General features: G+C 39.4%; 2 protein-coding genes across 2 annotated transcripts; both read left to right on the forward strand.

Annotated features, from left to right (window-relative positions):
• The first annotated feature begins 5,302 nt into the window (after positions 1–5,302).
• On the forward strand, positions 5,303–16,105 carry LOC142400845 (uncharacterized). Its single transcript, XM_075486081.1, has 3 exons — positions 5,303–5,507; positions 8,945–9,361; positions 14,915–16,105. Exons 1-3 carry the CDS (start codon positions 5,336–5,338, stop codon positions 15,796–15,798), a joined length of 1,473 nt encoding a protein of 490 aa, XP_075342196.1. The 5' UTR covers positions 5,303–5,335; the 3' UTR covers positions 15,799–16,105.
• A 1,250-nt stretch (positions 16,106–17,355) lies between these two features.
• LOC142400846 (uncharacterized) lies at positions 17,356–25,149 on the forward strand. Its single transcript, XM_075486082.1, has 2 exons — positions 17,356–17,612; positions 23,511–25,149. Exons 1-2 carry the CDS (start codon positions 17,441–17,443, stop codon positions 24,620–24,622), a joined length of 1,284 nt encoding a protein of 427 aa, XP_075342197.1. The 5' UTR covers positions 17,356–17,440; the 3' UTR covers positions 24,623–25,149.
• The last annotated feature ends 709 nt before the right edge of the window (positions 25,150–25,858 follow it).

The raw sequence follows: 25,858 nt of genomic DNA on the forward strand, positions 1-25,858 counted from the left end.
CCCGGAGGCCGACGTCCTGGGGTGGGAGGTGTCGGCCTGTCACTGTCAGAGAACATCACAGCTGCTGTTAGAGTGTTGACACACAAACAGTCCCACACAGCGCTCCCTGCAGGCTGCAGGGCGCACTGCAGCCAATGTGAACAACCCAGTGTTTCAGTAGCTGTCCTCGGTGACATTTAAACAGAGGTGGGTAGAGCAGCCAAAAATTGTACTCAAGTAAAAGTAAAAGGTAGTCATCCAAATAATTACTTGAGTAAAAAAGTGCTCGGTGAAAAAACTACTCGAGTACAGAGTATCTGTTGAGTAACGTCTGATTTATTTGTTAACACAAGCATTCAATCAGACAGACAAAAATACTAAATAATCATCTTTAGGCAAATTAGAGTTCATCCAATTGATCAAATAAATTAAAATGAATTCATTTATTACAAAATAGCTTAAATTAAAAATAAGCCAGGTAAATTCAAGAACTTCAATAAAAAATAAAAGAGACTTAGGAAATGTTTAAATCATATGTTTCCACAACAGTGGTACCTTCTCTTGGGTCAAGCTAAGGTTGAAAAGGTGTTGCAGAATCCCACAGAGCTGCTCCTGTTGACCCACCTGTGTAAGCAAACCAGCACATATCAGGACCCCCTGCAATTTGCTTATCGCCATGGAGTTGGAGTTGAAGACGCTATCATACACCTGCTTCAACAAACCCACTGTCATCTGGACAAAGCAGGCAGCACTGTGAGGATCATGTTCTTTGATTTCTCCAGTGCATTTAACACAATCCAGCCTGATCTGCTTAGTCTGAAACTCCAGAAGACTCAGGAGGAGGCCTCAACAATCACCTGGATTAATGACTACCTGACAAACAGACCACAGTTTGTCAGACTGAAGAATTGTGTGTCTAACCAGGTGATGAGCAGCACAGGAGCACCACAGGGGACTGTACTCTCACCATTCCTTTTCACTCTGTACACTTCAGACTCCCAGTACAAGTCAGACTCCTGTCATCTACAGAAATATTCAGATGACTCTGCAGTTGTCGGGTGTATCAGAGATGGACAAGAAGCTGAGTACAGAGAGCTGGTGGACCGCTTTGTGGCATGGTGTGGGAACAATCATCTCATCTTGAATGTTAACAAAACAAAGGAGATGATTGTAGATTTCAGGAGAAACAGGGTCAGATCAAACCCTGTTTCCATCATGGGAGAAGAAGTGGAGGTGGTTGAGGAATATAAATACCTTGGTGTTCATGTGGACAACAGACTGGACTGGAGACACAACAGTGAAGCAATCTACAAGAAAGGACAGAGCAGACTGTACTTCTTGAGGAAGCTAAGGTCCTTCAAGGTTTGCAACAAGATGTTGCAGATCTTCTACAAGTCTGTTGTTGAGAGCGTCATTTCCTCTTGCGTCATCTGTTGGGGCAGCAGCATCAGAACCAGGGACCTAAAAAGACTCAACAACCTGATAAAGAAGGCTGGTTCTGTTCTGGGGACGACTGTGGAACCTCTGGAGACAATAATGCAAAGAAGGATTTTGCATAAAATCAAGAGAATTATGGGCAACCCTGAACATCCTCTCCATGAGACTGTTATCAGAAAACAGAGTCTCTTCAGTCAAAGGCTTCTTCAATTTGGATGCAAAACGGACCGCTACAGGAAATCTTTCCTGCCCACAGCCATCAGCATCTATAATAACTCCTTGAGCTACATCAACATTTAATTTCCCTCTGAGATAAATAAAGTATTTTTGAATTTTATTTTGAATAACCCATATGTAACCTAAAAAACAAACATTCACCTATCCATGGGGGAAAAACGAGTTTAGGAAACTTAGCGCTACATGTTTCCTCAAGTTAGATGTTGAGTTTCTGCTGAAATGTGCGTTTGTTTTGGTTGACACAGAAGACACATAATGTAGCTGCTGTTTCTCACTCTTTGTAAGGTAAACATGCTTTCAGTATGAGGCCTCGTCTGCGTCTTCATTTCCCACCGTTGGTTCTGACATTTTTCATCTGTTTCTTTGTTTGTTTGCTACGACTGCTAATGCTAAAGCTAACCCGTCCCGCCGCTGAGATTGAGTACGGTCACGTGACCAGACCGCACGGCTGCGTCTGATTGGTGGAACACAGTCAGGTGGTAGAGCCTTTGGCGGAAGTCTCTCTCTCTGTCAGAATAAAACATTAAAATGAGGCGTACGCGGGGGGATAAAAATAATGAGGCGTAGAATACCAAAGAGGTAAGAAGAAAAGTAACCAGCTCATTGTAGCCTAATGTAGCGGAGTAAGAGGACAGTTTCTGCTGCACACATCTACTCAAGGAAAAGTAAAAAGTATAGAGATTTAAAACTACTCCTAGAAGTATAATGTTTTCAAAAACTTACTCAAGTAAATGTAACTCGTTACTACCCACCTCTGCATTTAAATGAACATTTTAATTTACATCGTATCTCTAACTTACCACTTTCTGACTTTCCACATCTTTGGTTTGGAGTTGATTGTGTTTGGTCGGCCTCAGGACCGTAATACAAGCTTCCATCAGCACCAGCTGAGCCCCACAGGATCAGTCGCTTGCTTCAGGGTTTAAAACGGGATTATAGTGACTCCCCAGACCAACTAAAACTCTGTGACCACCACCATGTTTAAAAACCAGCTGTCTAATCCATGAGAAAACAATCAAGAATTGATTTTAAAGATGAGTGTGAAGCCAAAGCAGCAGTGGAAGAACATTTCTGTAAAATAAACTCTATTTGGGACTCAGAGAGGCACTAATGGTCATCGTTTGCAAATCATTTCAGAATTGTTCCTTTTTTTTCTCTGATTATGTTTATAAAGCCTGTCCGTATGGACACTGAACAGCACTAATAAAGCAATCATACCAGTAGAAGAAAAACACCAGAGCAGTGGATATCTGTGCTTTGGTCCAATTGGTCCAATTGGTCCAATTGGTCCATTCCAATGGGTCTATTATTCGAACATGAAGGTACTTTTAGCCGGTATCACAACCACGGCATGCAGCAGCTACATGTCGACGCATCTCATTTGTTTTATACCTTTTTAAACTAAAAGTAGCAAAAGTAAACCTGCGATGACAAAGTGATTAAATCCTGTCTGTCACGCCCAGGGACTTTTTTAGGGATGTATGTGGGACGTTTTTAGTTTTCATGTTTTAGGTTATGCTTTTGTTTTTCAGTCCATGTTTAGTTTTTAGTCATGCCTTAGTTTCCCTGCACTTTGTTCATTAGGTTAACTCAATTCACCTGCGTTATTCCCCACCAGCTGCACCTTGTCACTGATCACTGTCCCTATTTAGTTTCCTGCCTCCCCTGTCAGTTTGCCGGATCTTTGTTGATTGTCACGTTTGCCATCCATGCACGATTCCTGCTCACTCCATGTTCCTAGGTTGCACTAAGCTAAGTATTTATTTATTTATTCCATGTCATGTCCTTTTGTTTGTTTTGTTTATAGATACGTTTTTCTCCGGCTCGGCCGAGTTTTATGTTGACACCTTGTTTTTGTTTAATAAATCAAGCCTTTGTTTATTGAAAGTCCGCATCCGTGTCCTTCCCTACACCACAACCTGACACTGTCCTATTTCCATCAGCAGCATGTTTGTATGCCGAGGGCAGCAAAGTAATCCGAACCGGGCCAGTATCTACAAGCCTGTGACTTAATAACATGAATACGTGATTCTGATAATCACGTATTTCTGTGGTAATTCCACCAGTTTATTCATTTTTGGCTGGATCACAGACTACGGCCCACCCGGCAGGACAAAGAATCAGCTGCCAGCTATGTTCCAAACTTTAAAATCATTCAGTATCATCTGTGGGAGACGTTATGGCCGGTTAAAGTGTTTCTGAAGAGACAAACTGAGCTGCAGAACCCTCAGAGTAAATGAGTTTGACTCCATCATTAGATTTTCAACAGGCCACAGAATGAAAACACCTTCATGTTCTGAAAGGACTTTTTTTGTTTTTAACCCTTTGTGCGGTCTTAACATTTTTTCAATTCATTTTTATTTATATAGCGCCAAATATAACAAATGTCATCTCAAAGCACTTAGATAAAAAAGTCCAATTCAAGCCAATTGGAATTCAATTAATTGTAATCATTGTGTTTACTCCCCTTGTCCTACGGGTCAAATGAGCCGCCCTACCAAAGCCCCAAAATAAAGCAACTTAATTGATTTTAAATCCATAATCTATTTTGTATGATGAAACCACCTGTTATTTATCTATTCAACTCAATTCAATACATTTTTCATCATGTATTTTTTGTTACACAATACAAAAAAACAATCACCAGTTTTCAGGATTACACTTTTTTTTTTTTTTTTTTTTTTTTTTTTTTTTAACCACAAACCAACTGTCAGTTGGACCAAAAGTTTTTTTACATCATAAAGGTTTATTATTGTTATTATATAAATGTGAAGTAATTACTTCTGAATGAATTATATTGAAAGTGAAAAAAACTGAACTTTTTTCTGGTGTTTAAATGTTTTTATAATTCACGGGTCAAAAATGACCCATAAGACAATCTTTGTACCCTAGTGGTGTAAAGCCCACTTGGAAAAAATCAAAGTCTTACCAAGTATATTTGTCTCATTTCTAGTCCATATATCTCATTACACTGAATATAAGACACAACTGCCTAACAAGCACTATTTCAGCCAGATATAGGGACTTGTTTGAAGACAATACATCTGGAATATCTTGTTCAATGAAAAAGTCTTGAAAACAAATAGTTTTGAGTCACATATCACATGAAACAAGCATTTTTTTGACATTTGAAGAGGTTTTTAAGCTAATTTCAAGATCACTTTTATCTCAAAAGTCCTAAATATCACATCTTATTTCAAGAAATCTTGACAAGCTGATTTTCACTAGTTCCATTGGCAGATTTTTTGGCTTATTTCAAGCAAAAACGTCTTTTATTTGTTGTTTTTTTAACTTATTTTTGGAGGGGCATTTTATCCAGTGCACATGGAAACATAAACAAAAATAAAGTCTGACTTTTTCTAATGATGGGGTCCCTTTAGGAAACGTCATAACATTTCAAGTTGGAAAAAGATAGTTTAAGGTATTTTTTCTGCAGCTAAACATGGTGGTGGCTCACTTTTGACTCGCAAGACAACAGGAGGGTTAAATCGAAGAAATACTACTAAACCGGATATATATTTAAATATGTATAATGTATTTATTTATGTTGTGGATGAAAGCGGCAGTGAGGTTTATGGGACAGCGGGAGGCAGCAATGCACCAAATCTCACCGAAAATGAAGAAGAACAAGTCATGTGACGGAAGGGGAAATGAGCTGAATCTGTGAGTGTGAGCAGCAACAATGTCTTCAGCTCAGCATCTGAGAGAGTTTATCAGCCAGCGGCTCACTGCTGCTGCTGAGGAAATATTCTCCGAGTTTGAGAAAACCATCGTCCGGTACGAGGAGGAGATCGACCGGCAGCGCAGGCTGCTGGATGTCACCTGGAAACCCGGAATAAAGCTCCAGAGAATAGGTATGAAACAAGCCCTGCCCCCCTGAGAAATGCCCTGTCTATCCAAAGAAAAATGGCCAGAAAAAAGGCCACGATTTATTATCTCTGTTTGTGTCTTGTATTGATAGAATAAATAGCTTTATTTATTTTTTTGTTATCGTGTGTACCCCCCCGTACTCTTAACCCCTTGCTGCTGAAGAAAAAGGCGATTTTCAAATTTTCGGATGTTTTTGTTGTATATAATGATCTGAAATGTAGACTTAATGAAGGTAATAAAAAGCTGGAGTTGGCTGTTCTACATTTCTTTACAAAAAAAATCATAAAAAAATTCCACACTGTTAACAAAATTGACGGTCATGATTTATGCGATTGTGACCATATTTTCATTACCGAATTGAATTATTATTATTATTATTATTATTATTATTATTATTATGCTTGAAGTTGTAGTAGTGGTTTTCCACCGATTTTTTTTTTATTTTTTTATTTTATTTTATTTTTTTTCAGGTATTGTTTTCTGCCCCCCCCCAGATGAGCTAACTGCCCCCCCACACATGCCATTCTGGTCACACCTCTGCTATACAATATAAATAGGTATGGAAGTGCTATGTGCCAGCACTCGAAAAAAAAATATATAAAAAATAAATAAAGTGCACTTAGTGCAAAGATATTGCTAAATATTACACTCAGCCTTAGGGAAATTGCACAAACAGAACTGTGCAGTTCGACCCCAGGCACAATGTAAAAAAAACGCTTCATCACTGTAATAAACCTGCTGCAGACCCAACTTTAAGGAAACACGTAGAAGGCATCAAATTAAGAATTACTTCTGTTTCCATTTCTTGTTTCAGTGATATGTTGTATTAGAATTATTTCAGCCAAATCCAGGAGTCCTGAGCCAGAGTTCAGATGATTACTGTTGATCCAGCCTTTCTTTGTCCTGATCAGCAGTTCTGCAGCTTCCTGAAGCTCTCTCAGAGTTTCTCTTTGGACAGTTTCTGCTTCTTCCCTCATCTTCAGTCCAGTCCTTGTACCTGAGCATCTTCAGAGGAATGTGTTTTTTCTTTGTTAAGCCACTTAACTCTGAGCTGTGAACCATTCAGGCAGGAAAAAGGCTCCTAACTCAAGGGATGAACAGGGGTCACAGTGGGTCATTTGCGCTGACTGGGTGGGATGTGAACATCTACTTGGATGAAGGAGGAAAACTCCTTCGAGTTCTCAGCGGTTTAACAGCAATGTCTCCATGTTTTGGCCGCAGTTCTTGCACATCAAAGTGGCACCTTTACACCAACCTTCATCAAAAAAGAAGCAGATTTAGCAGCTTTTGTTTTCCCCGATCCCCTTTTTATCCATTCAGATCGCATTAGGGATAGAAGAGTGGATTCCATCTGGATGACTGGCGGATGAAATATACTGTGGCCGGATTTCAGTCCATTATACACTGCCTGGCCAAAGAAATGAATAAATAAGAATAAGAGCCTTGCGGTGGAAAAGGACTGTCGTGAGTAATATGTTGGAAGGAAAACATGTTATTTGACTACAACTTATGCAGTGAAGAGCTTCTTATTCCATAAATAATCATGTTGGAAGACACGTGTCGTGCAACAGATGTTAGTCTGTTTCAGAAGGGTCAAATTATTGGCTCTTGTCAATCAAAGAAAACAACAAAAAAGACTGCAGAAACCTCTAAAACTGAGTTACGAACAGTCCAACATATTATTAATGAAACCCGGAAAGATAGTGGCTAACAATCATTTGCAATATCTTTATGTTGTTTATACTACTGTTTTCTTCTTTTTTATTACTGTATTTATCACTTTGTGCAATATGTTCTATTGTTCTGGCACAATCATGGACAACATCATCCTGTGTTTTATATTATTACGTGTACAACAGGAGAACTAGAGTTAGAAATGTTATATACTTATGTTTCTTCATGTCTTTACATAGAAACTGACATCTCTTATGTGTTATGTTTTGGGGTTGCTTCAGTTGGTCAGGTCAAAGTTGAGCATCTATCTGCCCAAAAATTTAGATCAGCTGAGTACACTGAATGACCAAGTTTTACCATCAGTATGATCTTGATTGCATAGGCATTTTCAAAGATGATAATGTCAGGATTCATCAGGTAAAAATTGTGAAAGAATGGTTCAGGGAGCATGAGAACAGCAGAGTCCAGACCTTAAAGGAAAACGTCGGAAAATTTCAATTTTCCTATTTTCCCTGACACCTGTCCCCCAAAATCGATTTCTCACACTGTTTTACATTATTCAACCCATAACCTTGCGCTCCCAGATTTTTTCACTTCTGGCCATGGGCGCAGCCATGTTCAGCCACATCCGGGCATATTTTACGTCAGAAATGCAATTCTACTTGTGCAGCGGAAATAAAATTCTACTTGTGTGGCGGGAGTGTGCTCTAACAAAGTGTAGAGTGTAACTTGGAAATACACAATGATTGAATAGTACCTGTATATAGTAGAATTAGAAATTATTTTTATTTCAACATGTATGTTCACATATATCTGTAGTGATAGTCTACAACTGCCTCGTCGGCGTGAAGGAAACCCTTGTAGGTCCCGTCCTGCGACTCATATTTATCCCTGATCGCCCACACCGCACAGGAGGGAATCACTCTTCGGAAGCGCTTCCCAAGTCTCCCATGGAGAAAGTAGGTCACCTGCCGGTAGGCCTGGAAACGGTACACAAGGTTGGGTATGGGGTCCGGAAACGCCTCACGGCTCGTGGATACAACCGGTGAGTCGTTAGCATTTGGCGGCGGTGTCGCGGCTGCTGCGACAGCCACTTACCCATCCTTATTTTTAGCCTTATCCGACCATCTCGGCTGATGGCTATAAGCTTGGATCGAGCCTTGGATCGAAACTTCGCATTCTATTTCCGGGTCCGAGTCAGACCAAGACAGTTCGTAAGTGTCTTCCATTGCTGTAGAAAAATGTTTGCATTTCTGACATCATGTTGAGTGAACATGGCGGCACTAGGGAGGGAGAGCCAGAGCGATATAACTTGAATTTCAAACATTCGCGAATGTTACTCTCTCGGGCTGACAAATGTAAACAAGGTGAGAAATCGATTTTTAGGAACATGTACCAGGGAAAATAGTAAATTTGAAACTTTCTGGCGTTTTCCTTTAAACCCACTGAGAATCTTTGGGATGTTCTGGAGAAAACGACGGTTTGACTCTCCGATCATCAGTAAAAGATCTTGGAGGATAACGCAGCTCTAACGCAGCTAAGCTTATCAAAATGATGCCATTAAAGCTAAAAGTGGTCCAACTAAGTATTGATCTGTGACTTCTTTTTCTTTTTTGGACAGGCAGGGTATTAGCCAAAAACATTTAGTAAAAAGACTGAGTGAAGATCTAACTATATTTTTGTCTATAGTATAGTTTGCTGACACCTCAATTAATAAAGTTTTTCTCGTTTCCTCTTCTTCCTTCAGACCTACAACAACATGACTGTAACGCAGAGAAGTCTTATACTGACCAGCAGCTCAGTTTCCAGGAAAGGAACTCGATTCTGCAACAAGAGTCTCCACCGATTAAAGAGGAACTTGAGAAACTCTGCATTAGTCAGGATAAACAGCAGCCTGAACTTAAGCCGGAGACTGATAACTTTATGGTGACTTCTAATTACATGGGGAGTGACCCCAGTGAACCAGAACCAAACATTGACAAGATCCTCACTGAATTCTCTGCTGTAGCTGAAAGCCAAGATCAGGAAGGAAAAAAGCAAAAAGATTCTGATTCAACTAGAAATTCAGAGCCGAAGCCAAAGGACGGACATCACTGGAACACAACTCATAGTAACAATGTAGAAACCTCTTCTGTGTCTGAGAGCCAGTGTAATGTTGACACAAGTAAGAAGCCTTTAGAATGTGATATTTTTGGAAAAGCCTTTTTGCATCAATTGAATTTCATGAGACATGACAGAATCCACGTGGGTGAAACAGCATGTTCTTGCAAAAAATGTGGAATAAGTTTTCCCAGAGTGAAAAGTCACACTGATGAGTTTTTCCTTTGTTACACCTGTGGAAAAAGATTTGAAGTCATTACAACTGTAAAGGCACATGAGAGTTCACAGAAGTGAAGAGCACGTCCATGTAAAAAAAGTTGTTAATATTTTAGTAATAATCATAATTTAACTTTCCACATGAGAACTCACAGAGGTGAAGAGATGCGTCCCTGTAAAATATGTGGGAAATGTTTTAGGAATAATCATAATTTAACTCTCCACATGAGAACTCACAGAGGTGAAGAGACGTGTCCCTGTAAAATATGTGGGAAAAGTTTTAGTAATAATCATAATTTAACTTTCCACATGAGAACTCACAGAGGTGAAGAGACGTGTCCCTGTAAAATATGTGGGAAAAGTTTTAGTAATAATCATAATTTAACTTTCCACATGAGAACTCACAGAGGTGAAGAGATGCATCCATGTAAAAAAGTTGTTAAAATTTTTAGTAATAATCATAATTGAACTCTCCACATGAGAACTCACAGAGGTGAAGAGATGGGTCCCTGTAAAATATGTGGGAAAAGTTTTAGTAATAATCATAATTTAACTTTTCACATGAGAACTCACAGAGGTTAAGAGATGGGTCCCTGTAAAATATGTGGGAAAAGTTTTAGTAATAATCATAATTTAACTTTCCACATGAGAACTCACAGAGGTGAAGAGATGGGTCCCTGTAAAATATGTGGGAAAAGTTTTAGTAATAATCATAATTTAACTTTCCACATGAGAACTCACAGAGGTGAAGAGATGGGTCCATGTAAAAAAAAGTTGTTAAAATTTTAGTAATAATCATAATTGAACTCTCCACATGAGAACTCAAAGAGGTGAAGAAATGTGTCCCTGTAAAATATGTGGGAAAAGTTTTAGTAATAATCATAATTTAACTTTCCACATGAGAACTCACAGAGGTTAAGAGATGGGTCCCTGTAAAATATGTGGGAAAAGTTTTAGTAATAATCATAATTTAACTCCACATGAGAACTCACAGAGGTGAAGAGATGCATCCATGTAAAATATGTGGGAAAAGTTTTAGTAATAATCATAATTTAATTTTCCACATGAGAACTCACAGAGGTGAAGAGATGCATCCATGTAAAAAAGTTGTTAAAATTTTAGTAATAATCATAATTGAACTCTCCGCATGAGAACTCACAGAGGTGAAGAGATGGGTCCCTGTAAAATATGTGGGAAAAGTTTTAGTAAGAATCTTAATTTAACTTTCTACATTAGAACTCACAGAGGTGAAGAGACGTGTCCCTGTAAAATATGTGGGAAAAGTTTTAGTAATAATCTTAATTTAACTTCACATGAGAACTCACAGAGGTTAAGAGATGGGTCCCTGTAAAATATGTGGGAAAAGTTTTAGTAATAATCATAATTTAACTCCACATGAGAACTCACAGAGGTGAAGAGATGCATCCATGTAAAATATGTGGGAAAAGTTTTAGTAATAATCTTAATTTAACTTTCTGCATTAGAACTCACAGAGGTGAAGAGATGCATCCATGTAAAAAAGTTGTTAAAATTTTAGTAATAATCATAATTGAACTCTCCACATGAGAACTCACAGAGGTGAAGAGATGGGTCCCTGTAAAATATGTGGGAAAAGTTTTAGTAAGAATCTTAATTTAACTTTCTACATTAGAACTCACAGAGGTGAAGAGATGCATCCATGTAAAATATGTGGGAAAAGTTTTAGTAATAATCTTAATTTAACTTCACATGAGAACTCACAGAGGTTAAGAGATGGGTCCCTGTAAAATATGTGGGAAAAGTTTTAGTAATAATCAGTAGCCCCTTTCACACTGCGACCCGCTATCTTAGCGGGTCCAAATTGCACCTTCGACCCGCGTCGAGCAATGTGAACGCTTGGCGTGTCAGGGTGACCCGTGTCGCCTGAAGCCGAGTTCAGGGGGCGTTGCCTAGTGGCAGAGCGTCACACCAAACACATACAATGCTGGGCGTGTACAATGACGTAGGCACAAGCCATGCGTCGGAGGTAGGGTGAAATACACCTGTCTGCATCAAATTTTTCAAACAAACGATGGCGGGACACCTTGAGAACTCATTTTTGCAATGCAGTTCATGGAGATGTTACTTTACGGTGCGTCTTGCTGCGTGGGAAACCGCGCTCTCCCATCTTTCTCGCCAGCCCTTCCAGCAGAGGTCCATCTTTCACCGTCCCCGAAATGTGGCGGTAAATAACGTCCTCTGCTCGGAGGCTGAGGAGCTCGCGGACCTCCTTGTCTCACCAGTTGGCCATATTAAAAAATATCTCCAACTTGATGTAGGCTAAAACAGAGTAAAACTTGTCCTCACCTGTCGCTGTTGTTCTGAATCAGTTGTCCATTCTGTCTTTTAAACTCCTCATGTCACGCCCACGTCCGACCCGCGTCGATTGTGTTCACATCAAACTTGGCTCGGCAAAAAGACTAGGGTCCGACGCGGGTCGAAAGGCGAGTCGAGTTGACGCGGCAGCCCGGGTCGGCAGTGTGAACGCAACAGCGGACACGCTAAATTCGCGAATTAAACGCGGGTTATTCGGCAGTGTGAAAGGGGCTAGTATTTAACTCCACATGAGAACTCACAGAGGTTAAGAGATGGGTCCCTGTAAAATATGTGGGAAAAGTTTTAGTAATAATCATAATTTAACTTTCCACATGAGAACTCACAGAGGTGAAGAGATGGGTCCCTGTAAAATATGTGGGAAAAGTTTTAGTAATAATCATAATTTAACTTTCCACATGAGAACTCACAGAGGTGAAGAGATGGGTCCCTGTAAAATATGTGGGAAAAGTTTTAGTAATAATCATAATTTAATTTTCCACATGAGAACTCACAGCGGTGATGAGATGCGTCCCTGTAAAATATGTGGGAAAAGTTTTAGTAATAATCTTAATTTAACTTTCTGCATTAGAACTCACAGAGGTGAAGAGATGCATCAATGTAAAAAAAGTTGTTAAAATTTTAGTCATAATCATAATTGAACTCTCCACATGAGAACTCACAGAGGTGAAGAGATGGGTCCCTGTAAAATATGTGGGAAAAGTTTTAGTAATAATCATAATTTAACTCCACATGAGAACTCACAGAGGTGAAGAGACGTGTCCCTGTAAAATATGTGGGAAAAGTTTTAGTAATAATCATAATTTAACTCCACATGAGAACTCACAGAGGTTAAGAGATGGGTCCCTGTAAAATATATAGGAAAAGTTTTAGTAATAATCATAATTTAACTCCACATGAGAACTCACAGAGGTGAAGAGACGTGTCCCTGTAAAATATGTGGGAAAAGTTTTAGTAATAGTCATAATTGAACTCTCCACATGAGAACTCACAGAGGTGAAGAGATGGGTCCCTGTAAAGTATGTGGGAAAAGTTTTAGTAATAATCATAATTTTTTTTTAATTTAAAGATTTTTTTGGCTATATATGCCTTTAATGAGAGGACAGTTGGAGAGAGACAGGAAGCAGAGAGAGGGGATAGACACGCAGCACAGGGCCGCTCGGTGCGGGAGTCGAACGGGGGCCAGCTGCAGCGAGGTCTGTAACCTCTGTACATGGGGCGCCTGCTTAAAGGATAAGACCGTTTTTTTGACATTGGGCCCTTGATTTCACATTATAACATGATGTTCTACTCACCCCTGCTTGTTGTTGAACATTTGGAGCTGTTCCGAAGATATTCGCGAGGCGTCTGGCTGCTCTCTTGAGATATTCGGCCATGAAACGGTTTCCTATGGGCAAGCTTATACAGGCACAAACTATGCTGTTTATAATTTATTAATTACTCTACACTAGCACTGATGACGTGGAGGTGCGTCGCTTACTTAAAAAAATCCGGGTTAATGTAATTTTGATTTTTTTGTCGTAAAGTGGGTGTTACTGACGTCCTCGTCGTGCTACTACCACAGACAGCCCACAGACCTGCTGCCTATTTATTCATTCGGCTAAAATTCAAAATTAGTAACCCGGATTTTTTTAAGTAAGCGACGCACCTCCACGTTATCAGTGCTAATGTACAGTAATTAATAAATTATAAACAGCATAGTTTGTGCCTGTATAAGCTTGCCCATAGGAAACCGTTTCATGGCCGAATAGCTCAAAGAGAGCAGCCAGACGTCTCGCGAATATCTTCGGAACAGCTCCAAATGTTCAACAACAAGCAGGGGTGAGTAGAACATCATGTTATAATGTGAAATCAAGGGCCCAATGTAAAAAAAACGGTCTTATCCTTTAACCCACTACGCCACCGACCGCCCCATAATAATCATAATTTAACTTTCCACATGAGAACTCACAGAGGTGAAGAGATGCGTCCCTGTAAAATATGTGGGAAAAGTTTTAGTAATAATCATAATTTAACTTTTCACATGAGAACTAACAGAAGTGAAAACTCATATTGCTGTGAAAGGTCTGAAAAATCTTTCTCTCAAAGTGGTCCTTTGAAAGTCCATTTAATAATTGATATCTGAGAGGCACTTGAAAATGTGAACAGGTTTAAAACAATCCTTGTAAAATAAGTGGTAAAAGTAGCAGATTTGGAGGGACATTGACTTTCTGACTTTGGTGAGGGACAACGGGTTACAGCAGTAAAGAAAAGTGTGGATTTGTGTTGTAGGGATGTCAGCTTTCTGTGTTTCCTGATTTGACAAAGGAGCTGGTGGAGAAGAAACATGCTTTGAGTGCTCTGAAGCACAAGTTACATGCATGAATGCACAGTCATGACAAATGTTCTTTAGTCAAATGAGTCTACCTGGATTGGATTTTTTTTTTTTTTATCAAAGAGGGATCAGAATAATTTTTCTTAGTAAAAGTGGGGTGATGAAGATATACCATTAAGAGTGAAGTTTCTGTCCATCAGTTTGTAACTCACTCTTCAGTCAAATTTGTATTAGATCCGACAGTTAAACTGTTTGATCGAGCAACTTTGTTTTGGTTCTAATTCTAACCCAAAGGCTCTCCTAGATTAATATTTCTGGCAATGCTAATGCAATCATAACTGACTGAAGGTGGAAAGCTGCTCACTGTATCTTTTGTACAGAGGGCTTTGCTATTAAGAATATATAAGTCACGTTGGCACATTTTCAGCTTCAGTCAAAAAGGACACTGCAGAGCCTTGCCAACATCTAAAAATATGACAAAGTTTCTCAAATGTTTTTTAAAAAGAAATCACATATATAGATTTATTGGGCAATATTGGGCAGGTGTATCTCAGGAGGTGGAGTGGTCATCCTTTAGACTGAAAGGTCACTGTTTTGATCCTTAACTTCCCCTATGACTCTGTGGAAGTCCTTGGAGAAGATACTAATTCCCACAGTCCCCTAAATAAGTTTCACGCTTGTAAGTTGGTTTGGACAAAAGCATCTGCTAAATTAATGTGTTTGTTTTCCTTCTAGACGTCAAACAGCATGACTGTAAGGAAGAGAAGTGTCTCACTGAGCAGCATGTCTGTAACCAGGAGAGGACCTCCAGTCTGGACCACCAGGAACCAGAATCCCCACAGATTACGGAGGAACAGGAGGAACTCTGCAGCATTCAGGAGGAAAGGCAGCATAAGAAGAGAAATGATTGTGAACCAGAACCAAACAGAGACCAGCTCCTCACTCAGAACTTTTATGACGCCGAGAGCCGAGATCAGGAAGGACGGAGACACACAGACTCAACTAGAAATGAAGAGTCGAATCCAAACGAGAGACATCAAAGACAAAAAAGTTATTATGTAGACAACTCTCCTATTTCAGAGGGTCACAGTTATATGGACACATATAAAGAGTATATCAGATGTGACTTTTGTGGAAAAGCCTTCAAGTTTATTTCCCAAATGATGACACATCGCAGGGTCCACACATGTGAAAAGCCGTATCCGTTCAAAAAATGCGGAACAAGTTTCTCTCAAAGTTACAGTTTGAATGTCCGCATGAGAACTCGCACAGGAGAGTTTTTCCCTTGTAAAACATGTGGGAAAAGCTTTAAAGGGCGATCCCAACTGCAAAGGCACTGGAGAACTCACACAGGTGAGAAGCCGTATACTTGTAAAGTATGCGGTAGAAGTTTCAGTCACAATCATCATTTGACTGACCACCTTAGAACTCACACTGGTGAGAAGCCTTATACTTGCAACACATGTGGAAAACATTTTACTCAGAGTAGTGGTTTGACTGGCCACATGAGAACTCACACAGGTGGGAAGCCTTACCTCTGCAAAATATGCGGTAAAAGTTTCACTCAAGGTTGTCGCTTGATTATCCACATGAAAAATCACACTGGTGAAAGATCTTAGCCTGTAGCACATCAGGGAAAAGTTTTAAATACACTTCAAAACTGAACAGGTACTTGAAAGCCCAGTAAAGAAACTGTATCCTCGTAAAATATGTGGTAAAAATTTCAGAAATAACAAGACATTGAATTTCTGCATCAGAATTTACGCAGCTGCGAAGTTATATTCCTAAAACAGGAAGTAAAACCATTTGTACAAGTTAAAAGTAAACTGTTCAGACTTAAAGCACCTTTATACTGTTCTTCAACAAACATCATGGGAGTTTATTAAATGTCGTTTAATATGTGTCTAATAAAACTTTTTTTTCATGTGTGTGTGTCAAACTGCAAGATTTCCATTTAAATTGTTTACTGGACTTGTTCTTTAATTTTAAAGAGGCATTTTTACAGCACCGTCTCTTTGGAAGTTTTTGGGAAACTGTAAAATCTTCACCAGTTTGAACAGAAGCAAACTTTTACAGTACACCGTCAGTATTTGGTGCCATGGATCATCTCACTATGCCACTTATGGTCACATATGGTGCCTCCAATCAGCTCCATGAGTTTAAGGTTGGGAATATTTTGAAAATGATCATTACCAGTTCCTCTTATTAATTCTGTATCTATTTTTTTTTAACAAATATCTTTATTCTGAACATGCAAAACTCTAAATGTTAGATTTTGTATTCATTAAACTTCACATAAATATTAGTTGTTCATTCTGAAATGTAAATGTATTTTATTTATACAGCCCTAATTCAAACAATCATTATGATGTACCAAGGTGCTTTACAGTAGGTAATAAATAAAGAGAAGAATAAGTAAAAACAAATAAAAACAATAAAAGAACAGTGAAAGCAATAAAATACAACAAAATCGAATAAGATAAAATAAGACAAAAGTCTCATCACACTACTGGGTATTAAAAGCAATCCTAAATAAGTAGGTTTTTATGATATATGACGTAAAATAGCATCTTTCTGAGTGGACAGTTCTCTATTGTATGGGTGCACTCAGAAATTGATAAGAAGAATGTAAACTCCTTTATGGATACCCAGTACCTGGTATTTTCTCATCAGGTTTCAATTTCCAACTCTAAGAAGAGCCCAGTTTATTGTCAGCTTATTTAGATTAGATTAGATTGTACTTTATTTATCCCACAACGGGGAAATTCACTTGTCACAGCAGCAACAACAGACATGAAACAAGAAATTAAAAAAGAGAAAACTTTTTTTTTAAAGAGAAAAAGCAAGTACTAAAAACTAGAAAAAAAAAGTAAGTTCTAAAAAGTAAAGTGACCTAAAAGTAAAGTGACCTAGTATAAATAACATTGCACATTGTGAAGTTGAAATTAATAAAATATAAATAATACTGGTAATGAAAAATCTCTATATGATTCTCCCATGAAATGCAGCAGCATTAATATTAAGATTAAGAAGAAATTTACAGAATGTGTTGTCTAGTTAAAATGTTGTCTTTCAATCTGTAAAAAACTCTTCTCTACTCAGACAAGCTGCAACAAAGCAAGCTTTTATGGAGTTGAAGGCGGAACCAAAGTGAATTCCCTGTTTCTGCCGGAACTCTATTCGGGAAACTCAGCTGAAAGCGTTAGCAGAGCCAGCTTCGCTGTGTTGTCTGAGCTGAATCTGTGAGTGTGAGCAGCAACAATGTCTTCAGCTCAGCATCTGAGAGAGTTTATCAGCCAGCGACTCACTGCTGCTGCTGAGGAAATATTCTCAGAGTTTGAGAAAACCATCGGCCGGTACGAGGAGGAGATCGACCGTCAGCGCAGGCTGCTGGATATCACCTGGAAACCCCAAATAAACTTACCCACAATAGGTATGAAACACTGGGATGGGCTGGAGTAAATAGCCCAGAAGTATCCGAGCTGCAGAGCTGGTGTCATTGGAAAAAGCACAAAAGAAAAACAGCTTCAGTTTTTCCTTTATTACCTTTTTTTGGAGGGGGGAAGACTGGAGCATATCGAGCAGAAATGTAAAGAAAAAAAACTTGATTTGGGAAATTATCCTCATCACAGGCTGTCATTGTGTTTGGTTATTGAGTTTCAATTTTATTTAGATGAAGTTTAAAGGATTAAATGGTTTAAATATTGCTGCTGTAAATGGAAAATACCAGGTACTGGGTATCCATAAAAGAGTTTACATTCTTCTTATCAATTTCTGAGTGCACCCATACAACAGAGTGCTATTTAGATAATAGAACTGTCCACTCAGTAAGATGCTATTTTATGTCATATATCATAAAAACCTACTTATTTAGGATTGCTTTTAATACCCAGTAGTATGATGACACTTTTATCTTATGTTATCTTATTCGATTTTGTTGTATTTGGTTTAAATTATCCCTCTTTGTAGATGCATAAATAAATAGCAAAGCTACAACAGAGCAGCTTAATCTGGGGATTGGTTGTAAAATTATATTTTGTGAAGCATCGTTTGCTCAGACGTCAGTAAAACTTCAGACCAGCTGAATTCTGCACAAATCTGTCCTCATGTCTACACTTTAAATGTAATATGTGTTTTATTCTGTTGTAATTATGCGTTAGAGTCTTATAACGAGTTTAACTGAGTTAGCATTCACTACAAACACTGTGATAGTTTTCAGCTCATCTATAGCCCCTTTCACACTGCGACCCGCTACGTTAGCGGGTCCAAATTGCACCTTCGACCCGCGTCGAGCAATGTGAGCGCTTGGCGTGTCAGGGTGACCCGTGTCGCCTGAAGCCGAGTTCAGGGGGCGTGGCCTAGTGGCAGAGCGTCACAGGGAACACATAAAATGCTGGGCGTGTACTATGACGTAGGCAAAAGCCATGCGTCGGAGGTAGGGTTAAATACACCTTGAGGACTCGTTTTTGCAATTGTATATGCAGTTCATGGAGATGTTATTTTACGGGGTGTGGATGGTCACAACGTGGGATGCCGCCGAAGAACATATGCGGAGAATACAAGAGCACTATAGTCCCCGAAATGTGGCGGTAAATAACGTCCTCTGCTCGGAGGCTGAGGAGCTCGCGGACCTCCTTGTGTCCCCAGTTGGTCATATTAAAAAATGTCTCCAACCTGATGTAGGCTAAAACAGAGTAAAACTTGTCCTCACCTGTCGCTGTTGTTCTGAATCAGCTGTCCATTCTGTCTTTTAAACTCCTCACGCCACGCCCACGTCCGACCCGCATCGATTGCGTTCACACCAAACTCGGCTCGGCAAAAAGACTAGGGTCCGACGCGGGTCGAAAGGCGAATCGAGTTGACGCGGCAGCCCGGGTCGGCAGTGTGAACGCAACAGCGGACACGCTAAATTCGCGGATTAAACGCGGGTTATACCTCAGTGTGAAAGGGGCTTATGTTATGTAGAGGATGGGCAGTATTTCCCCTCACGTTAAAGCTGCAGTCTGCAAGATTTGTTGTTGTCATACGTAAAGTCCTACTTTTTGGCATTTTAAGAGTTTACATGATCTATCAGAACGCTTGAAGTTGAAAACGGTGACCTCCGTAGTCGCAAAATGCAAGAACTGCTTATTTTTAAACCGAAAAATAAAAAGTTATTCAACTTCCTGTCCCGCCCCTTCAAAACACATGAGAACTCGTGCACGTCTGTGTGCACGCCAGATGCGCGTACACGACTCCTCATTCATCAACTCACCTGTCATTTGCGCTCATGGAAGACACAGTAAGTAGACTAGCCCGTAATGAAGTTCAATAGTCCAGATAAATAAGCGTGGGGACGAGCCTACCTTGTATCGCGCGTGCATAATCGGTGATTGACAGGCAGCAGAGCCCAGCTCGTAACCTGATTGGTTACCTTTTACCGGTCCGGTCTGCAATTTTGTAAACAAACCTGCTGGCTTTGGAGGGACCTAGCGGGACATATAGGGGACCTAGAGAACTCATTTTTTTTTGTATTGGGGTATTTAATGTACTACTTTCAGAATCCCCGGACAGTTCCAGGCATTATGCTTGAAAAAGAGTTGCAGACTGCAGCTTTAAGCGTCTGGTTGCAGCGTTTTCTGTTCCATGAAGAAGCTCCGGAGCCGGTTTGTTCAGTTTCTTTGGGTCTCAGGCTACCTTTACACGGAAACGATCTGAAACCAAAATGCAAAAGTGGCGTTTCGTTTTCACTTTTAAATCTGCATTTAGACGAGCGTTTTAGGGTGAAAATCTGCGTGCATACGGAAACGCAAAAGTGTGTGACGTTTATGTGTTTCCCACGGTTTTCTGGCACTTTATTATGCTTGTCACGTTATTTCTATGTGACGAGAAACGCAGTTTTGCGTTTTCATCCTTTACACGGTGGCGCGACAGTGGAGCGATTTCAAGAATTCCACTCTGGAGGGCGGTTTCACTTTTTTGCGTTTTCATGCCCCCAAAACGCCGTTACCATCTAAACGATATAGTGCATCCACAAAAAGGTTTTGCGTTTTTAACCCGTTTTCGTTTCCGTGTAAAGTGCCCCTCAGGCTCTGATGCTGCTGCCCCCAACACATGCTGCAAAGCAGATGGAACTCTAATCCTAATCCTGTCCCACAATTCTTTGTGCTTTATGCTTTATTTTCATCCGTTTGCTCTAACTTCATGTAAAACATAGTGTGAGCACTACATTTAGCTTCTGTGGTGTAATATATCACACCATAGTACAGCATTTACCAGGCTACTTATCAAATCAAATCAAATTTATTTATATAGCACATTTCATGTACAAACAATTCAAAGTGCTTTACATAAAATTAAAGCATTGCAGCAGGGAGTGGAAGAAGCATTAAAAATACATAAAAGAATATATAAAGAGAAACAAATAAAATAATTTAAATGAATTTAAAAACCAGCAACAGTCCAGATAAGTTCAAAGATATCGTGCAGATTTCATGCAAAGACACATGAGAAAAGAAATGTTTTTAACCTGGATTTAAAAATGTCTCCATTTGGTGAAAGTTTATGCCATTATATGGGAATGCATAAACGGGGAGATAATGAATGCTTTGCCCACTCAGTTTGTTCATGACTCACTGTTTCTCTGTTATAAGTGCATTAACCGGGCCGAGGAGGGGAGGGGGTTCAGGGAAGGGTCATGAGGGGGAAGCGTGGGTAAACTGGGTATTTACAGTCATAGACTAATGATATACAATTAGTATTGAACGTTTTACTTCCTTTGTTTTCCCCAAGTCTCCACAGTTAGCTTCTAACATCAGAATCAGAATGCCTTTATTGTCATTGTACATGGTACAGCGAAATTTAAAGCCACCAAAACAATGCAAAGAGAAAATAAAAATATTAAAAAATATATAAGTGTCTACAAAAAGGGAAGGGTGTAAGATGCACAGTTTTTTTGATACGGTAAATAAATAAAAGATGGTGTTAGTGGTGATATATAAATAAGGTGTAAGTAGATCCAAGTAAATGGATATATTGTGCAGAACACTGACATCTTGAAGTTAAACATGTGAATAATAGTATTATTCAGATGCTTATTATAAATGTCATGAAACGAAAATGTACAATCTTGACTTTTTTTTACTGTACACAGTACAGAACATCTGTCTGGCAGATGTTCAACACACTATCTCATAGGTCTCCTCTCCAGAAGTGAGTCAAATTTAACTTTTTTATTTTTTTTAAACACTTTATTTTGGAATTTTTTATCTTATAAACAAAAATGATACAGAGCATGTTGTTCAAGCAGTCTCACATCTACAACATATGGTATAACTAACAATTCTACCAGACTGCCGAGATAAGAGATCTTATATTCCCCACACCCACCTCCCTTCACAAAGAAGAACAACTAAATAAAAATTACAGTTCCTAACAATGGCGACCAAAAAAAAAGTGAGTCAAATTTAACTTTTTTTTTAATCATTTTTGGTCGACTTGTTGTGTCTTTATGTCCAAATTTGCTTGAAACATTGTAGAGATTTTTTTCATATTGTATCCGTGTATCCATGAACTTATCTAGTCATCTGTCTTTGATAAATAAATGTTTTGTAATTGATCATATTTAACATAACTAAGCGAGTTTTTGTGCTGACAGCTGTCGTTACCTGTCGGGCAAATGAAAGATTATCCAGTCAAATCCAGTTCACAGTGAGAAAAAATCTGTTTATTGACTGTAGCTGTGAGCGTTGACGGTTGTTTGTCTCATTCTTCTCCGTGAGCATGTTTCCATGACAACATAAAACTGCTGTTTACAGAAATGTAGGTATGGTTGGGAGTGTAAGACAGAACAGAAAAGCCAAATAAATTGAATATAATGCACCCCTCCTGCATCATTTATGTTACAGGAATCACAGTTAGAACAACTGTTGCTTTGAATGTAAACGGCTGCAGGGAATCGTGGGGCAGAACTATCTCCTTTTCCTCTCATTTAGAATAGTTTCCTGTGCAGAAGGAGATGATAAAGGAGGCATTGAGCGAACAAATGGGGCGTCTATGACTCTGGTATTACTTTGGTCATGCTGCAGTCGTAAAGCCGATGGGAATCCCCATCCCTCCACGGGGCCTCAACAGTAATGATTGTGTCATCAAACTGAAATCAACATGGTTACATGTCCTTTATGCCCATTTTTTTTTTAAATTTGCACATTTTTATTGAGTTTTTGTTTTCCATACAGGTGAACAACCACAATTCCACAGTTTTCCCAATATCCTTCCCGTATTCAACAAACTATTGTGCCCACATTCTGTATCTGTTTTGAAGCATTATAACCTTTCTTTCCTTTATGTGCTTCAAACCTGCCCGAACACTTTCAATACCTGGCATTTACTGTTCGTTCTTCCAACCTCCTGTCTCCTAATTTTCCTTCTTCTCATTTAAATTTACCTGCAAATTAACTATATACAATCTGTAGCTATGTAAGGGTTCCTCCTGTCCCCAGGGTTTTATTCAACAAAATCTGACCTCAATGGTGAAACAAAGTCCAACCAATTTTTCCAGTAATTCTTAAATTTGCCAGATTCTAATCTGATGGAAAATGTCAACCTTTGCATCATATAAATATTGTGCATTACGTCAACCCAATCTTCCCTTTTAGGCTCCTCTGCCTTCATCCATTTCCTAGTAATGGCTTTTTTTGCTAGCCCCTTTATGGCCATTTAAAAGAGCTTTTATCAGCTTTTAAAGACACGGTTAACCTTGTAGCACCCACAGTTGCAGATATGCCACAAGCTTTTTATTTATTTACATTATTTATTTACATTATATTTTTATTCACATTACATTATTTGATTTTTTAAATTTACATACATTATTTACATTCATGTGAAATATTTTTTTTACATTACATTTTATGTGCCGACAGTTGTCACAGCATCGTTTTCTTGGCTCAGTGAATTACACTCTGCTTTGCGGTGGTCTGTTCTAGTTCCTTCTGGTCTCGTTTGGTGTGGTCTGCTTTGTCCACCTTTCACAGCGCTAATGGGAGCTCAGGTCTCCAAATTGTATTATTACAAAATTAATCAGGAAAGCCCACAGTTGCAAATATGCAACATTGCCTAAAATGATCAAAAATAGCCCAATTCCAAAAATTCCAAAAATATTGGTTTATTCCCACCCAAAAAGATGCAAGAAGAGACGAAATTATTTTTTTCAATGATTATTCATATGCTTGGGTGCTACAAGGTTATGGATGCCAGATCCAAGTTTTTTTTTTTTATCTTATCTCAAACTGCTGATATTTACACGGCATCATCTTTCTAAAGTTTTTCTTGTGTCTCTTTGTATCTTCAGACCTCCCTCAACATTTTGTGTGTAAGGAGGAGGATGCTGCTGACCGGCAGCTCTGTAGCCAGGAGAGGAACTCCCATCTAGACCAGGAGGAGCCGAACCCACCGCCGATCAAAGAGGAACAGGAGGAACTTTGTGCAAGTCAGAAGGAAGAGCAGCTCGTACTGAAACAGGAGACCGATGCCGTCATGGTTACTCCTGCTTGTGACGAAAATGACGAAAGTGAACCGAAACCCAACTGTGACGTGATCGTCTCTCCGAATTCTTCTGTAGCTCAGAGCCAAGATCAGGAAGGAGGCAAGCATGAAGACTCCGGGTCGATGACAGCTGCCGAGCCCAAGTCAAATAACAGATACCACAGAAGAAGAAGTCACAGCAACAATGTGAACAACCCTCCAAAGACACAGTCTAATACTGATATGGGTAAAAAGTGTATAAAATGCGACTTTTGTGGAAAAGCCTTTGAGTTTAGATGCAAAATGAAGAGACATTCCAGAGTCCACACAGGTGAGAAGCCGTATTCTTGTAATTTCTGCGGGAAAAGATTTGGTCACACATCAGCCTTGAACGTTCACTTGAGAACGCACACGGGCGAGAAACCGTATCTGTGCAAAATATGCGGAACAAGTTTCTCTCAGTTTCGGCAGTTAAACATCCACCTGACGACCCACACGGACGATAAGCTGTTTTCCTGCAAAACTTGCGGGAAAGGTTTCTCTCAGAGCGGCGACTTGAACGACCACATGGCGACTCACATGGAGAATAAGCTGTATTTCTGTGAAACGTGCGGGAAAGGTTTCAGGCACAGCAGCACTCTGACCGCCCACATCAGGACCCACACGGGCGAGAAGTCGTATTCGTGTGAAACGTGCGGGAAAAGTTTTTCGCACAAAGGTAATCTGACCGCCCACATCAGAATCCACACGGGCGAGAAGCCTTACGCCTGCGTGATTTGTGATAAAAGTTTTGCTCAAAGGAGCGTTCTAACCGTCCACATGAGAACGCACACGGGCGAGAAGCCGTATTCTTGCGAATTGTGTGACAAAATCTTCAGACACAGAAGCACTCTGACACTCCACATGAGCACTCACATCAGTGAGAAGCAGCAGTTCTAAAAACTATCCACATTTTCACATTCAAAGTGCTGAATATGCTGAATGTGCTTCAACAACATTCATCTTAAATCGACTGACGGTTGTCGTGGAATCTGGTTTGAAAAATGTGATTTTCTTTCATTTAGAAGCACTTTGAAATTTTCCTTTGAATTATTTTAGAAAATGAAAAAAAATCAAAAACCACGTAAGCGGTTCACAGATGTCTTAATCATGGTTATAATATATTTTGATATTACTAAACATGCATTGTTGTTGTTTATAACATCGGTTATTAACTATTAACTCAACTCTAACGTTACAGCCCCGACGGCTGCAACTATACGACTGATATATTGCCTTTTTGTGTTCTATGTGCATCATGGGGTTAATGAAATATGTAATAAAAACAAAGAGAGGGCTTGAGCCAATATTTAACCAACGTATCCGAATTTATTGATCAATTATCATCAAATCTAAACACCTGAAACTTGTACTTAACATATTTGCTATCTAATTTAATAAAGGTGCAAACTTAATAAAGTTTACTGTTCAGTGAACATGTTGTAAACGTATTCATTTTAATAAACTTAAAACCTACCCTCAGACTCCTCGTTCTTGTTGCACAGACTGTCATGTTTCACCCATATTCTCCGGTATTCTTTACTTAAAAATGATGATGACGGTCATTTTAAAAGGGGTGAAAGAGATACCGTGATCATATATTTAGATGGGAAACTATACTTGTGAAATGTGTGGTAGAAGTCTCAGACATGGGGGTACTTTCACTAGACTCCGTCAAACAGTCTGGAAAAACCCAAGAGGAATCCGTTCCCATGGAGGGTGGGACCTTACTCAGCAACTTAAATTCATTGGAGTTCCCTTAACCAATCATAATGTTTAGAAAGGACGTAGGTTATGCGCCGAGGTTCATGCTTACTCTCGCGAGGCTCTAGCTCGCGAATCACGCTTCCCACATCCGCTTTCATTATACCGGTACCATTTGATAAATCAAACTTTTCCCAAAGCCAGTTGGAAGGAGAGCTACGACATCCTTGCCACTAACAATATTGAAGAGGCATTCCTCTTTTTCTCGTTTTAATTGTGTAATGCTCTCCAGAGTTGAGACAACTTCATGGATAGCTTCTAGCGTTCTTCCGTCGCCATGTTTATTTCCGCTGCGGTTAAACTACAATTACATGGACTACAATGGACTCCGCGCGTGAGTTCTGCGTCACCACTCGCAACTGTTTGCTGATT

This window comes from Odontesthes bonariensis, chromosome 15 (assembly GCF_027942865.1).
Source record: "Odontesthes bonariensis isolate fOdoBon6 chromosome 15, fOdoBon6.hap1, whole genome shotgun sequence".
In the NCBI taxonomy this organism is placed as follows: Eukaryota; Metazoa; Chordata; class Actinopteri; order Atheriniformes; family Atherinopsidae; genus Odontesthes; species Odontesthes bonariensis.

Excerpts from the sequence above, each read along its gene's own strand:
- LOC142400845 (XM_075486081.1), top strand. The coding sequence starts at position 5,336 with ATGTCTTCAGCTCAGCATCTGAGAGAGTTTATCAGCCAGCGGCTCACT. Across the intron at positions 5,508-8,944 it reads AATAAAGCTCCAGAGAATAG|ACCTACAACAACATGACTGT; the intron begins GTATGAAACAAG and ends TTCTTCCTTCAG. Across the intron at positions 9,362-14,914 it reads CCAGTGTAATGTTGACACAA|ACGTCAAACAGCATGACTGT; the intron begins GTAAGAAGCCTT and ends TTTTCCTTCTAG.
- LOC142400846 (XM_075486082.1), top strand. The coding sequence starts at position 17,441 with ATGTCTTCAGCTCAGCATCTGAGAGAGTTTATCAGCCAGCGACTCACT. Across the intron at positions 17,613-23,510 it reads AATAAACTTACCCACAATAG|ACCTCCCTCAACATTTTGTG; the intron begins GTATGAAACACT and ends TTGTATCTTCAG.